General features: G+C 37.1%; 1 protein-coding gene across 1 annotated transcript in view; it reads left to right on the top strand.

The window, feature by feature from the left end:
- Positions 1–17,416, top strand: part of DPYD (dihydropyrimidine dehydrogenase) — a 367,920-nt gene that overhangs the window by 111,848 nt on the left and 238,656 nt on the right. Inside the window, exons 6-8 of the mRNA XM_080407063.1 lie at positions 6,231–6,427; positions 10,579–10,660; positions 14,496–14,583. Coding sequence (XP_080263189.1) covers positions 6,231–6,427; positions 10,579–10,660; positions 14,496–14,583 — 367 coding nt within the window. The remainder of the gene's footprint in view (positions 1–6,230; positions 6,428–10,578; positions 10,661–14,495; positions 14,584–17,416) is intronic.

The raw sequence follows: 17,416 nt of genomic DNA, 5'->3' as shown, positions 1-17,416 counted from the left end.
TATACTGGGATGCAGTTACCACGGTAACTGTTGCATCTAGAGAATAACATGGAGTAAAAGCTCACTATTATAAATGATGAGTGTCAAGCGCAGGTTACACCTGCTACTGCACAGGTCAAAATTATATTAATGTCTTTATCTCTCTCCTTTGCCCAAGTACTTTAGAATCAGGAAACATCTCTGATTTTGGAACACAAGTTCAGTGAAAATATACTGAGATTGCAGTGACAATACATACAGGCATGAGCTATATGACTGTCAGTCCGACAAAATAAACTAAAATTACTGGTTACTCAAGTACAAGTTTGTAAGCTTGTAGTAAAAAGAAAGCATGATCTATTACAATTTCTGTTGTAGTATTAGTAAAAAGCCCTCAAAATCTTACATTTCTGGATAGACATCACCGAATCTAAAGGTTCTCCTGTGTTCCTAGATAATCATTCTGTTTAGCAACACAACTTAAATAGAAAAATGTATTATTTTAATTGCTGTGTACTAGATTTAAATACTAGATCATTTAGTACTGTGGCTTCTGTGCCAGCTACAGTTCTGGTGATTTGTTGCTCTCTGGAGATATATTCTGGCTGCTGTTGCAGCAGAAAGAAATTGGAAAAGGAAACTTGATATGTTTTTTTCCTAAAAGATGTGTTGTATGAGCTTACCAGCTGCTAACCTAGGGGCATCTCAGCAGAGCGCCTGTTCTGGGAGGTGGGCTGTGGGTAAGGGTCCCCCTCTGCGTGCTGGACCTCCCTTCTCCAATCTACCACAGGCAACAGAGCAGTGGCTGCTCAGAGGGATTGCTGTAGAGGGGTGTGCTGCAGCCTCGGGCTCAGGGTCCCTCTTGTAGTTGCATATTGACAGCTCTGATCAGTCTTAACGTAGGTGTGGGGAGAAGGGCGTTCTTGTGGAGCTGCAGCTCCTGCAGTTGGGCAGCCTTGGAACGATTGTCTGGGCCCCTCACCTTTGCTGGCACGGTTGGGCATGCTGCATCAGCAAAGGAGGATTGTTCTGGGGAACTAAGATAACAGGACAAACAGAAAGGAAACTATTTGTTGGTATTAATTTTTATTTTAAGACATCTTTAGGTTATTTTCTCTTTTAAGTCATGTTGAAATGTATAATAATAAATTATAAAGTTTTAGGCTTGTCTGAAGGGGATGGTGTAGCCTTTTACAGTAGTTCAGGGGATGAATCTGATGACTTCTGATTTCTCAAGCCAATGCTGAAAGACTTGCTGATATTTGGACACGTTATGTAAACTTCTCTACAGCATGTTTACAGACATTAGGCATTCTTTGATTTTTTTTTTTTTTTTTTTTTTTTTAAGGCATTTACATGAATGTTGCGATGTCCTTTTAGTGGTAGGATTCATGAAGTGTGAAGGTATGGTCTCTGCAGTGTCCTAGATCCATGGGTTTTCTTGGGACTGGGATAGTATTAACATATAGTTATTACATAGGTTTGAAAGGTCTTCAATGAGATGCTTTAGGCCCTAGCTTTGTCAACACTCACCTGCTTGCATAGAAGTTTGCAGTATTACAACTTTAGCTTTTAACTTGTGGGAGGGGGATCAACAAGTTTTTGTAACTAGCTCACGTTTGTGGAAAAAACACTTCCTGTACATCCTGTGCTATCCACAGCAATTAAATGACATTAATAGTGTGATCATGTAATTTGACAACTTCAAGAAAGGTTGCTGAGCATGGAGTTTGCTTCATTTTTTATTAAAATCTGTGCAGGATATAATTTTCTTCTTTAAATATGCAACTGCCCCATATTAATGTAAACCAGCCTACAGATAAATATCCATGGAAACGAGTGGGAAAGTGTGAAACTAATACAATCGGTTTCTAAATGTTACTGATTTCATTGCCTGCGTTTTTCTTTCTGTGCACTAGCAACATCTGATAACAATTCAAAATATACTAACATCTTTCACACTAAAATAAATACCAGCTAGAAGCTACTGCCTACATCAATAGCTGTTTGGTATCTCATCACCTTAGTGAGGGATATTTAATGGCAAACCTAACTGATAAACTTATTTCTATAGCCTTTTAAGCACGGAAGCAAGCATTATGCCTCAACAATATAAAGGATTTAGTTATGAAGTCAAAACTTATGCTACTAAAAGATTAAATTTTCCTTTTTTAAAAAAAGAAAAATTTCCTAAACTCATCCTTCCGTTTTCCCCATTTTTTGATTTTCAGCCTCTTTATATTGGTGAAGCTATTGTGATTAAGATGACAGATTAAACAGATATACTTTTAACTTAAGAAACATGACCTTCTGTGTATGTCTTGGAAACTACCTAATATGCTTTTTAGCAACATATCTTGTTTCATAGCATTAGGCAAAGGCTTTTTTACATTTTAACACTGAGGTTAAACTTTCAATCTATTTGCTGTTTTATTTAACAAATTCTTTGTCGTAGTCCAAAGATAATTTTAAATCAAATTGAATTACGATAGAACTGTCTGACCATATTTGAATTCTGCAGATACGTGGAGAAGGGTATCTGCAGTATATTCCTCTTAGAAAAATTCTGATCAGAAAACTCAAAAGTGACTGAAGTGAGTTAATTTTTTCTAATTTATATTAAAATTCAAATAACAATTCTGAATATAACAGTTATAACCTGCTCTGATGGTTTTAAATATTTTAGATTAATTTAAATCATGCTTACTATGCCATAAAATGATTTTCATCAGGTTAGCCAAATGCATTTCTCCAAGTCACCTGTTACTCTGCCAAATGTCACATATTTTCATCAAAACATGCCAATACTAGAATTGCGTAGTGAAGAAAAGAACCAGAATGTTATTACACAAGGAGAACAATAAGCTTTTCCCTGTCTGCTTTCTGAAAAACAGCTAAAATAAGTTGGCTAAAACTTTCCAGGAAAATTAAACTTGAATCAGATGCTCAGATATCAAAACTTCTGAAGTTAGCTTAAGTGGGAAATATTGTCGAACCTTCATACAAACTTATGTTTGCATGCAGTGCCTGGAATTATGCTCTTTGTCAAGTATACTGAATTTTTTTTGGAACAAGAACTAACCCCACTTCAATGAAAGGATGTTTCATTTACAAGGGAGAAGACAACAAACCCGCAGATTTCACACTGGAGAGAACACCGAGCAAGTGCTCTCACACCTTTACACATTGAAGTAATGCACACAGGGAAATTGTAATATGTCATAAATGTCTGAATCAAGAGATAATTTTTTTCAGTTGTTGGAACTTTAGCAGAATAGATTGGCTGTTTGAGTTTGATCAGTTGTATCTCACTTGAGGACAAAGTCTCCATAATCTTTTTCGTAAACTGAAATATCCTTTCTATGGACCCTGATGGACATGAAGCGTAAGTAGTGGACAGAATCTGTGTGGGTTTAGTTTGAATAGGCCCTAGGTGTTGAAGTAATGATTGCATAGTATTTCATAAAAAAATAAAAAATAAATGTCCAGTGTTATTAATGTCTATTAATAATCTATCTTACTCTTTTGTTTGTGTATGAGAGGGAGTCAGAAGGAAAGGCAGACATGGGGATGATGGCTGAGTCTTTCCAGTGAGAGATTCAGCTTTAAAATTCATTATTTGGTCTCATTTTCCTCAATGGGTCTAGGTTAAAAAAGCACTGCAAAACAAAAGAAAAACTTGATCACAAAAAAAATGAAATAATCCTTTTGAAGGGAAGGTGGATGTGAAAGGCAACAGTATTAAACTTTACTTGCATCCTGACCCAGTCTGAGCAGATTAAAATGGGAGAGGACAATTGCGTGTAATGTCGCCTTGAACACTTACTTGCAAAGTAGTCATCTCTGCACACCAAAGGATTTGTACAGAAGATTTCAGTAATATTTAGTTAGGTGAATTACATTTAATTAGGTGAATTACAGTGTCAGGAACCTTCACCATGAGGTGAGTGAAAATCTTTTGAAATGCATTGAAGCAGTTTGCTATTTTCACAGTTACCCTGCCAGCCTTAATATGCAAACCTGCCGCTGACTTCCAGATGGCAAGATACTGCCACACAAGCTGGCTGTGCTGCATAAAGACAGTTTCACCCTATTTGCAAATAGGCAGAATTAAAGTTGACCATTCAGCCTGAACTGCTAGGATTTCCTGCATGAGTGCTTGGTTTCTGAAGCTTAACACTGCGCTACAGTAGTGCAGCACTGTAGTATAACATTTAGTTGATGGGTATGACTGTTCAGTAGTAAATATAAAAATAATTATGTTAACAATAAAGTAAATTTAGTGATAAATTTATTAAACATATGCATATTCAGTGTTTAATGTACACATAGAATATGCAAGTTATATAATTTGTATTACTGAGCAGACTTCTAAAACAACTGCATGACACTTTAATGGAAATTTGGTACCATTCAAGCCATTTCTGTGTGAATGTAACAAAGCAGACATTTTAGAAATACCCTATTGCATTTTGGTTATCACAGTCTAGTTTCACAGTACAATATGAGCTTTTCAGCCCGTGAAATCCATTAATAACCACATTAAACCTTCCCATATTGTATGAATTGTCAGGTTTAAATGATTCTTTTTTTAAAACAATTATCTGTCTCTTGCTTCTTGCAGTTTGTTAAAATGCTATGTCAATTTACAAAGACTGGGGGAATTTGACACAGAAATTTTAGAGGGGGAAGGAACTAATCATTGGTTTACCTAGCATGAGTGCTCAAGTGCGCATGAAGAAAATGAACATTGATTCAAAATATAAATGAAAAATTCTATTCATGAGTGGAATTGCCAAAGCTTAACGGGAGAAACCTTTGCTTCTTGAGGTCTAAGGAGAGTAAAAGCTGTTGGTAAACTTGTTAAATAGCTTAAATATGGTATTAAGACAAGCAACAATGTATGTATTTTAAAGGAGTAGTTAGTGCTTATGGAATGCAGTTCTGCATTGAAATGGATGGGAAATTATGTTGTCTTTTGGTGGTTTTTGAGGTGCAGACTTGAAGTGTTTGTGATATGACTGAAAATTTCAATGAAACGAACTCTCATATCCTTTTGGTATAGTATTGTGTTTCTGCTACAAAGATATACTCCTTGGGTTAAATATTTCGCCCCAATGTCTGAAATCAAATGAAGATGTAACTATGCTTTTCTGTGCTCCTCATCTTTAGTAGCCTGCAAGGGCTGTGAGTCATTCTTTCTCCTTTTGTAGGTTATACAAGATAGGGACTCCATTCCTTTCCCTATAATGTATGTAAGTGCAGAGGACAGTGAAGTCTCACTCCATGCATGTAGAATATTTCTGTGTTAGCCTCTTACCTGTACACTTGAGCAAAGAACTGATTTAATGCAAATCTGAAATGAACGGTGTGGCTTTTTAAGCAGGTTAGGAGCCCATTGTGCTGCGTTCTGTATAAATACATAATAGTTTTCAGAGACTGACCCAAAGTACTTTTAATGGTAAAGACAGAACGAAGCAGGTCATCACTATTTTACAGGTGAAGAACCGAGGCATGCAGAGAGCAGTCTAACTTTCAGCAATGTCTACAACTTTTGGACACTGGATTAAAAAGTAGAGAACATCTGAAATAGATGAGCAAGTAACATGAAATAAGTCCTATTCGAATTATCTGAGAGGAGGCATCTAAAGCAGGGCTTACTTTTGAAAATACAGCACTGAAGACTAGGGGCAGTTCCTAAAAGAGTTTCAAAACCACCTAAGAATGGTTACCTACTACCCCTGAAAAATCAAGCCATAAGTGATGTATCTAGTATCACACAAAGTGTGTCCTGAAGAAGCAAAGACTCTTCACTGGCATTACAAGTCTTTCTGTTATTTGCAGCAATTATTTTTTTTTTTTTTTTTGGTAGTAACAATAATCTGAACATTGCTTGGAAGGAAATTTTCGGTGTTACCAAGATTCTCTGCCATCAGGCTGACTTCGTATTACTACTCTCTTACTGGTAGTCTGGTTCCATCTTCTCTGTAAAATTTACAGTAGTGGAAGATCTGACTTCAGACATTTTTAAGACAAAAAGAACCATAGAAAGACCAAACCCTGCAACTACAACATGCCTTGCAAATGCATAGATCGTGTCATTTGGGAATTCCTATAACGTTATGAAGTGATCTGCAATAATACGTCAATGATATGTGACAGTACTAGCAGAAGCTTCCATCATGTTATTCATATTAAAATTTAAGGAGGGAATGTAAAGTATCTAACCTGTTGCATGTACTGCTTTTCAGGTGTTCAAAGCTATGAACATTCCTCAGATCAGAAACCCATCGTTACCTCCTCTAGAAGATATGCCTGAAGCCTATCATGTGAAGATAGCTCTTCTTGGTGCAGGACCTGCAAGCTTAAGTTGTGCTTCTTTTTTGGCTCAGTTGGGCTATTCGAACATCACCATATTTGAAAAGCAGGAGTATGCTGGTGGTTTAAGGTAAAACAATGACAACAAAGCACTGTTTCCACTTACTGTAGAAAGCATAGCAAAAGATACTGTGCAAACATAGTTTATACACAATCACTCTACCTTTACCAAAGGAAGAGAGTAGAAAATTTCAGATATGGAAAACTTGTGTTTTATTTAAATAATTTATCATTGAAGTTAAATAGGTACAGTTACAGGCAAGCTTTAACTGAGAATCTGGGGGCTATCTCCTATATTCTCTTCATATGACCTCTAAAATTCCAGAGTGCAATTATTACCAAATTAACACTTTAGAAAATTGTCAGGAACCATTTTCCCTTATCCAAAACTTTTAAAACAAAATGAGATACCTGTAGCCAGCCCTGCATAGTAAAAGTATTAGTAGATGTTTAAAATGCTTTAGACAGATACTGATTTTATGGAGAACTTTAAACTTAGAATGCTTTTGTGAGCTACCTTATGCAAATAAAGGTGACAGTGAATAAATTCATGTATGCCTGGTCTTTCAGCTTTAGTAAACAATACCATATGAGTGAAATAAACCCCCTACGATTCTTAACCTTCAACAAATTGCAGATACATAAAAGAAAGTACCTTTGCAGTTTTCCTATGTGGTAAACACTTGGCTGATATTTGCATGGTGTCATGTCCTCTACACTAAAAGCTGAATTTTTACCACTTTAACAATGGTGTAGATTGTATCTTGTAAGTATGTTGGAATACCTAACTATAGCATAAAATATTTCAGAAACTGACGGGTGAATACCAACCCATTCAAAATGAAAATTAAATTTTACATGTTGAAGATGTACTCACACTGAAGTGTTTATAAGTGAAAAGAAACACAGAGAGAAAGAAGGGTGATGTGCTCCCATTTCTCACTGCGGCATCACGGAAATCAATAGCGTTGACACCATTAATGAATTTGATCCATAATGTCATAATGTCAAATACTTATTCAGTGCTCTGGAAGATAGAGAATCAATGCTGGAGAAGTTGAACTGTTTACTTGCATTTTTCCCAGTGAGATTCAGAAGTATTCTACCTAATTATCAAGATTTTAATATATAGGCATTTAACTGTGGAGCTGTTTTACTTGAACTGCTAGCCATAGAAGATTGCAAATTCAGTATATGAACTATCTATTCACCTGTTGAGTAGCACATGTTTTCATAAATATCAGGTTTAAAATGTAAAGTAGTAAGAAATAATGAGATATTTCCAACAATGAAGCTTTACTCGGTGACAGATTAGACCAGGGGTCCTCAAGCTTTTTAACCAGGGGGCCGGCGTGCGGATGAAGTGGCAGGCAGTCATCTGCGGCTGCTTGGTTTGCCCCAACCCCCAGTGGGGGGGTGGGCGGGGGGCGGTCTGTAAATACCGGGGGCCGGACTGAGGACCCTGGGGGGCTGTATCCGGCCCGCGGGCCGTAGTTTGAGGACCCCTGGATTAGATTTAGGTTGGATTCAGCAATATGATACAGTACTTTCTGCGGTTGCTTAAAGTGCAATGCTGCAGTTAGTTACTGTGTGCTTGCATATTTGAAGCAACGTGATCTTAAGTTGCATCTGTTCTTGACGTTATGAGTTGAACTTAAAGTAAAGCTTAGTCTGTTGTTTGTTCTACTGCAAAAAGCCTTACATGAAGTTTTGCCTTTTCTGTTACTGTCCTTAATGGTCAAGCAGTGTGTTTTAAAATCTGTTTCTTTTGAGTCTTGAAGAACACATAGCAATCAAGGTCAATTTTACTTCAATTCATTGTACAAAGTTTCACATCTGGTTTAAGGACATCAATTCCTTTTGTCCTTATTTTAATCTTGGACAGAAGGGAGGCTGGCCTGTGGCAGCAATCATCCATTATTGCATTTGTAAGTCTTTGCAGTACATCTTCTAACAAGTTTAGGTTATTGATGGGTGTGTTCTCAAGGCTTCATAAACTATTACAAATGGTTAACAAGACCAAATTAATTTTATATTTGGAATCAGCTTTTGGAAGGGCAGTACTTGTGCCCTTTTTTTAGTTTGCTCTGCCTTTTTTTAAAGTGTTTTTAACTAGGATATTCTTTCACATACATGTTACATTGTATCTGACTTTAATAATATTGTGAGAATAGAAAGGAGTCTAGTGACTGCAGTTCCTGTGGTGTGATACTTAAGTGTAGCATAAGTCTGTGGCTGTCTGAACATGTGTCTCTGAATTTTTTGCATTCATGAGCAGGTTTTCTTACAGTTCGCCAGTTGTCTAACATTTATGCTTTTTATTAGGGTAGGCACGAACAGGTCACACTCTTTCTTAGAGACTGAACAAGCTTCACTGCTTGTGCTCTTAGCTATGCGACTGGTTTGCAACATACCAAAATATTTCTCTCGTTAGGCCCAATGGGTGTCCCTTGAGTAAAAGTAATTTGGGGTCATGGAGAAACACATAGCACCTGGCCAAGCACCTCTAACTTGGATCAGATTTGAGGAAGTAGTGAATTTGTGGGGCACTGGTCCCATCCAGTACATCCGTCCTGCACCTCTTGCCCTGTTCCTTCTCCCCCCTGTTGTGCCATTGCAGAGTCAGTGACTCTGTTCTGCTGCTGAAAGAAATTGTATCAGAATTATTGATGTTCCAGTTGACTTTTCATAAAATGCTTATTTTCATAGTAAATGTGCATGCATGAGTCCCCACAGCACTGTATGTATTTGCATATGAACATATATGTACATATATGTGGGTGTGCTCCACAGCACAAAACTAGGTAAATGTTTAATAAGAGCAAAACATTGTTTACAAATTCCAACAATGCATAACACAGCCAGTGCTGTTCTGGGAGCATGTTGTGGAAATGACAGGCCTTCAACAAATATATAGGTGGCTTGGAAAAGAGACCTTTCCTTTTGCTATTAGATTTATTTATTAGATCTCTGTTGCAGAATCATATTGATACATTAGTTTCTGCCTTAGACAGCTTTTTACTTAGCATGACCTATGAAAATTGTATTGTCATGACACGTTCATTTTATCTGATATTTAGAACACTCTTCATTGCACACAGGTCAGGAAAGGTGAAAAAAGGGCAGTATTTGAAATGATAAGAACACCAGTTTCCTTTCAGTATAATTAAAGTTGATGCAACTTAAAATAAATAAAATCCTTCTGGACTGTCAAAGTTAGAGGTTAAAGATGATGTGGTCACTAACAATATCTAAATTAAAGCCACAGTGAATCTCTTTTGCCAGTGCTTTTTTATGGAAGTTATAGATCTATTAATCTGAAAACATACTAGACTGAAGCTTAGAAATATCTGGGGAGGGGCTTTAAAATCTTTTCTGCATATTCAGGGGGTTTTATCTTCATTAAACAAAATTGTCAAAAATAGAACTTCACTGTGCGTGTCTGTAACATGTTACAGCAGATATTTTGAACTGGCACGAGTAGATGGCGTTTCTTTGGAAATAAAGATCTATACCAGTAGATATAAACTGAGATTCTATGCTGGCACTGCAGTTCTCCCATACAGGCTATCTGTGATTCTGGGAACTTGAAGATGTCATTCCTAATGTTCCCTAGGAGGAAGAAATGCCAGCTAATAAACGTCATCAAAAAGCAGACTTGAGACCAAGCGCTGATAGAAAATTACTGACTTTGTCCATCCTGAAAGAGCATAAAAAATTTATGAAGTATAAGTGGAGGGTACAGTTTTGAATACCATTGCTCAAAATAGTATGTGCAACAGTTTTTAAAAAATAAGTATCAGAAATTTGATTCTTTCGTATTGGACAGCTTAATGAATGAGTGCTAGATCACTTTACTTTTAGTAGCCATGAGATCTTAAATGGATGTCTTAAGTTTGTTTAGTGTTACATATTTGGGTGAACAAAAGGAATGGAGCTGAAGCTCTTTTGGAGCCATGTTTAATGTATGTTAGAATGGTTACCTAAAAGTGTGGGCAGGATTGGCCTCAAGGTACTGCCTTCCTGGCTTGTATTTTTAGCATTGGGTGAACAATGCTGTTTTGTCACTCTAAAAAGCCAACGGTCAAGCTTCAGCATATTCTATTCACATATGTCAAAATTAACTAAGGTGTGTTACAAGTATTGAATTTTTAACAAATAAAAAAAATCCTTTCTTCCTAAGAGCCAGAAGTATTTTACAGGCATTTTTATTTATTTTAGTACATCTGAAATCCCCCAGTTCCGATTGCCGTATGATGTAGTCAATTTTGAAGCTGAGCTTGTGAAGGATCTTGGAGTGAAGGTAAGAAAAATATACCCTACTGATGTATAGCTCAAAGAAAAAAGAACAAGAACTCTGCCAAAGATTAACAGCAAAATGTCATGCACATTAGTAAAGAACGATTAAAAGCTATGCTAGACAGAGGCAGGAAGATGCTTCCTCTTGCTCAGGGCATTTGTCTGTCTCCTGTCTGAATGCCACTAGTTTGGAAAAGGGCAATCAATAGTTCTCATCTGGCATGCCTGCATGTGATTAATTGTCTGTAAGAAACAAATTCCTAAATTGCTTTAGGGGTTCAATGTAGCTATTGGAATGATTTGATTTTTTTTAATCGAGTTTTTTCATGGAAGTTTGGCACTACTTAAAACGTTCATATTTGATACTTCTCCTTTCGTTCCCTGTCCCTGAGTTTTTTTTTTAATGGTTTATCATACAGTCTTGCATCCAAGTTAATTTTATAATAGAATGCATCAAATTAAACAAAGTGTTAACATCATCATCTATTATAAACAATAACAGGCATTCAATTTCTTGGAAAGTAATAGTTAAGCATTATTCTGTTAAATATATGTTGTTTATAGATAATGAGAACATTGCTTTATTATTAATTTAGGGCTTGAGCTGAAGATTTAGATAGTATTTACAACTGCTGCCCATTTTAATAGAAATTACAAATGTAAAATGCATCACTGGATCAAATTTTTGAGTACTGGGGAGATAATTTATTTTTAACATGATACTAAATCATTCAGTGAAGCAAGAAATTCTTCTTGGAATCTTTCATGTTGGTTTGTATCATAAAAGCAGTAGACTGTTGTCACAAGACTCAACTGAGAACCTCGTCCTTCCCAGGTTTTATAAAAATGCTGGTAGGTAAGATAAGGCTTTAAATGTTACGGGTCTATTTTTCTACTCTTAAAAATCTCTTTGCACCTCTTGAAAAGACTGACAGAATGGAGGTTGAGGTAGGGATGGGGCTAAAAACAGAGCATTGAGACAATTTTAGACAAAATTGCTGGTTATAGGCCCCTGGAGAACCCCCTGCAAAACAGTTCCCCAGGGCTCCATGTTATGACAAGACCTCCAGAACAGACTGATAGAACCACAGATGCCATCTTGACCTGCAAGTCCTCTGCAGTTTTGAAGTGCAACAGAGAATCTCAATGTAAATTTGCTTCCAAGCTCTGCCATTGGTTTGCAGTTGACCCTTTGGCAAACTGGTTAACTAAGTACCTTAGTTTTATACCTCTATAAGCCAGAAATATTTTCTGGTGTTTACTTAGAGCATTTCAAATCTGTGGTGGAAGGTGCTGTATTGTGTAAATGCACAGTGGTGCTGTTTATTCAAGTAATTCTACTGAAATTAGTAAGAATTAGTCAGCTGAATAAGGATTAGAGAGCTAGGCCCTAGGAGTATTATGAATCCTCACATAAAATAGTATTGCCATTTAAATTCCTTCATTAGGTTTTCATAACATATGTACACAATAGGATAAAAAGAATGTAATGACAATTTATGGAATGCATTTTATTGCCAGTGAGGATGTAGTCTGTATTCTTGAAAGGATTACTACTGTACATGTTTTTTGCACCTCTGATAAAATTTATACTAAATCTCCAAAGACAAAAAAAAAGTTGGTGTTTTAAGTATTGTACGCTGTATTTTACACCTACCTTTTTTTTTCCACCAATAGGAAAAGCATGTTAAATGGAATATAGTCAGATTCAATAAAAACCAAGATATACAGTGACATGAAAACTAAACTGTTTTCCCAAAGTATAGTGGTTACACAGTAGAACACGGCATTTTATAAAGCGAATACACAAGTGATATAACAAAAACTGGGGGAAAACATTGAAGTTCAGAGAGTCTAAAGTACAGAGATAAAAACACACATACCAATGTCAAGAAGTACAAAATATCACAAGAGGAATCACACACACTTTATGCACTCAAAAGCCTTGGGGTTAGGAGAGATGAGCAAAAGGTGTGTATATCTTCAATTGCATGACCTCTACACAAGAGACTGATATAGTTGGTTTGCTGAACACGCAGCAAAGACTCTTCCCCATCTCACTCTTATTACAGCTGTAGTTGCTCAGCCTGGGCAGTGGTTGCTCAAAGCAGGATTGCTGGTGGAACATTACAAAAATTTTTCAGCTTTTGCTTCTGGAAGTGAAGAGTAATTGAACTGAAGCAAGTATAGATTGCAGGTGCATTTTTATTACTGTGACTTATTTATTTCAATAAGCGAATGCCAGTTACTGCACCCTGGGCATTGTTGCTTGTGGAAATTATAATTAACTATTGAAAGTTTAAATCAAAACTGATCTCATTCATTATTTTGAAAACCTTTGTTAGTTTACCACTGTTGTGGTTTAACCCCAGCTGGCAATTGAGTACCTTGCAGCCGATCGCTCACTGCCCCCCAACCCTGCCCCAGTGGGATGAGGAGGAGAATTAGAAAAAGGTAAAACCAGTGGGTTGAGATATAAACAGTTTAATCATATATGATAATTTAATAATAATAATAGTAACGAAAAGGAAAAAGAGAGAGATGAATAAAACCCAAGAAAAACAAGTGATGCACAGTACAATTGCTCACCACCCGCTGACCGATGCCCAACCAGTCCCCAAGCAGTGATTGGTAGCTCCTGGCCAACTCCCCAGTTTATATGCTGAGCATGACATTCTATGATACGGAATATCTCTGTGGCTAGTTCAGGTCAGCTGTCCTGGCTGTGCTCCCTCCTGGCTTCTGGTGCACCTGCTCGCTGGCAGAGCATGGGGAACTGAAGAGTCCTTGACTTAGGCTAAGCACTACTCAGCAACAACTAAAACATCAATGTGTTATCAGTTATTCTCATACTAAATCCAAAACACAGCACTGTACAAGCTACTAGGAAGGAAATTAACTCCATCCCAGCCAAAACCATGACAACCACTCAGAACAGTCTGCTTCATTACAAGCGAGTAGGGGCACGCTGTAATTTGCACAGAATGTTCTTCAGACTTATTGCTAGCTCTGGCCCAGTCTTTTTTCTGAATCCACAAAACCAGCGTTGGCTTCACTGAGGGTTTTTGGCATAAAGGTGTTCTAGCTAGTGGTCTTGATGCAAAATTCAGGCTGTGAGGTTTTGAGAGCATGGCACAAAGCAATCCCATCCTCCCTTTGGGACTGGCATCGCCTTCTGCGCGGTTGGAGGCCTACCAAGGGCCTGATACTGTGCAGGAAAACATTACTTGGTTTTCTGCTTAGAAACCCTCTTAATACAGAATTGTGTCATGTCTTTTCTTTATTTCTCTGTGAAAGGCTCATACTTTCACTGGTGTTTCTGCAATAACCTAAACCTGTAAAACTGCTTGGTTTGTAGTTGGTGCTCTGGATGATCTGTTTAGCTCGTATTCCCTGAAGGAGTTTCTTGCTTCCACATCATGTTTCTTAAATTCCAACTTTCCCATGGGAGTATGACCTTCTGTAGTCAGCACTGAATACAGTGATTTACTTGCAGTAGAAAAGTGCCATTTTCAGCTTTACTTCAGTACTGTGTTCCATAGACAGGCTTTGTTTGTTTGTTTAGCTTGCTTCAACTCTTTCAGCTTACAGCAGAAACCAAGCCAGCGTGTGGTGGCCCCAACTTGAGGATGATCTGAAGGTACCTTTTACCTGTAGCTGCTTTGGGCCACTTGCTTAAATCAGAGCCAGTCTGGCCTTTTAAGCCTTGTTTGGGGGGAAAAAAGGTTGATATACTTTGTTTGTTCACTAGAAGATCCTGTGAGATGTCAGTATGCAGGATATGATAAAAATTATTTTCACATTATCACATAAACAGCAAGCAATTTTAATTCTTTCAGATAATGTTTAGTAAAGGCCTTGCAATGGGTGGAATGACACTCCGTACCTTGAAAGAAGATGGCTATGAAGTGATCTTTATTGGAATAGGTAAGAAGAGCTCACTGTCCTGTGTTTTGTCATGTTGAAATTGAATGACTGTCTAAGAATCAACTGGGACTTGTGTCTGTGTTAACAGCATGCTGTGAGACAGCTTCAATTTGGTGTGTTACGGAAGTATGGAGTAAACAGGAAGCTAAAGTTAGCTGTCTTAAAAGAGTTATTTGATAAGATTTTCACATCTATATGATAGATTTTTTAAATAAGAAAAGAAAGTAGCGGAATGGGTTGATTTATTGTTTGGTTAAATAGTTAAAAAATGGATGAACCAGAAACTTACTTGTAAGTAATTGTCATATTGGCCTAGAGCAATAGACAAGTTCAGTTTTCATATACCCACGTAATTACTATGTCTATATGTAAGCCAGCGATACCATGCTTGGTTGCTTTTTTCTTTCCTCAATATAAAACACGTAGTATCATTCCAATAGGCTGTAGTGAAATGTTATTATGGGATGGGTTAACAAAATAAGCTGACTTCGACTTAAATTAAAACTGGCATCATAGGTCTGTCTTCTCTCATATGCTAAAGAAGTCCTGCACCTGTCAGCTATTTGAATCATTGCTTCTTTTTAATGTTAGATTAGAATTGTTATCCATTTACAAGTGTTTTGAAGTACAGCTGGACCCATTGCTACCATATGATAGGCATGTTGAGCAGGCATCGTCTACAGTTGGTATGAGGCTTAATGCTCTTTATTGATCTAGACGTTGCCTAAGTGAACATAATAGGAAACAAGTTGTCCAACTGTTCCTCCTTCCTATTATTGATTACAGAGATGTAATTCTTAGTACAGCGACAACTGTTGTTTACCATCTGGTTATGCAGTATAATAAGCTTTGCAGGTCTATTCTGTCATGTGATTATAGTACAGAGCATTATGATTTATATAATCCTAAATCCTCGCATTGTTAGAGACCTTCCATGTATAGGAATTCTGATGTGTCGTATTTTGATGTAATCATATACGAGGCAATGGTCCAACTTACCTTCTTTATTGTTTTTATCTATGGCTTTCAAACTGCTTTGTGATGGGGATTAATTCATAAATAAACATTTATTTTCTGAGAGTCTAGCATTTAGGAAAAAATTACCAGTCATTTGTGGAATATCAGCATGATTCCCCTGCATTTCTGACTCGAATTTAAAGTAACCGTTCACTTAAAGGTTAGCAAAACTGACCACTGCCCACTAAACATGGAATTGGAATGTTTGTTTTATGTATGTGGGTTTGTTTTCTGACCTTAATAAAGTTATCCTAAAATAAAATATTTTTGGTTAGAAATACATATAGGCAACATTGTGCCATACAGATGCTCTATAAAGGGACACAGCCAGAATTTTAATAATCAGGAGCAGGTATCCGAAGCATAATTCTCTTGTAAACCATGTGTTCACTGGTTGTATTAGGAAACAGAAGGTATAAATGCTAACGAAGGATTATGTGCACCTACAAAGTTCTGTTATTAGAAGCTACCTTAGATTCATGATGAAGTTGGTCCCTCTCTCTACCCCCATGCCTGCTTGTCATCTCTCTTTTACAATATTGTGTAAGACACTGGACTGTTACATGATCTCGCATACTGATAGTGAAAGATGGGAGACCAAGATGTAACCAAGGGGTCACAGATTTCTAGAGTTAGCTATATTCATGCAATAGAGCATTTATAAATTCTGAAAAACTGCAGTTTTTCTCTAATGAGACTGTACTGTATTTCTTTCTATGTTCTTTGCTTACTGACCAAACATATGCAATGATATGTCACGTTTGAACATTACCCTGAATCATGGGAGTAAAATAATTAGAGAACACAACTTGCATAAAATAGATTTATTTTATTTTATTTTATTTTATTTTAAAGGTTGTTGTAATTTGCTTCTTGAATGAATCTGTACCTTGGTGGAAAATAAGCAATGGTAGTTTTCAATGTTCCCTATTGGTGGAAGAAAGAAAAGTGAATGGGTGTGTAAAAGAAGTCGTCGTCCATAATGGGATGAGGGAGTACACTGTGAGAGGATATTTTTCATAGCAATTTGGTTTTTGAAGCGCACACCTTTAGTCTTGTAAATGAGATGGAACTCAAGAACTTATCAGTCAGGATTGTACAAGAGTCTGTGTGTAATTCATGAAATGGAAGAGCACTTGTAAATAGCTGGCTATGTGAGGGCAAGTGGAGATGCAAAGAGAGCTTTGCAAGCTATTTTCCACACAATTATGAATCAGGAAAAATCTATTGCTCTATGGGAATGTTGTGTGAGGTAGGGAAAGTACACTCTTCAGCTGGGTCTGTGGAAGGTAAAGCATAGGTGACTCGAGGTTGGATCACTTCTAGCAAGTGACCATACTGAAGAAAAATTAATAGCAAAGGCTTTTGTGAGAGCTATTTGAAAAGGTATTGGAAGTGTGCTCTAGCCAATGTATTTGCTCAGACCTGAAGGATGAAGAATTCCTAAGTTCACGTAGGATAGAGGTTAACAGCTTTACTCTAAAATAAATAATAGTAACAAAAAACGCTTGGCTTGAAGTCTTTGCTTACTGAGGTACTGATAGTTTTTCTTAAGGTGAAAGACCCTCTCCAGTCAGTAGGTCTGGTGCATTTAAGTCACTGTTTAAAGCTCAAAACCCCACCTTCTACTAGACCTGAAAATGAACAGGTGGCCAGTATGTGTCACCAGCCCTTGGCAACTTCTGGGGTCTCAGTTAGAGTCATACCTTACCACCATAAGATTTCATGTTGCACCATCTTATCTTTCCCAATTAGGCTGTGGCTGTGAGTATAACATTGTAGAGACTCATGTGGAATTTGTGGTTACAAAGACATA

Source organism: Falco punctatus, assembly GCF_963210335.1.
Source record: "Falco punctatus genome assembly, chromosome: 11".
Lineage (NCBI taxonomy): Eukaryota > Metazoa > Chordata > Aves > Falconiformes > Falconidae > Falco > Falco punctatus.
The sequence above is the reverse complement of the archived record's forward strand: the minus strand, read 5'-3'. Positions and strand labels throughout refer to the sequence as shown.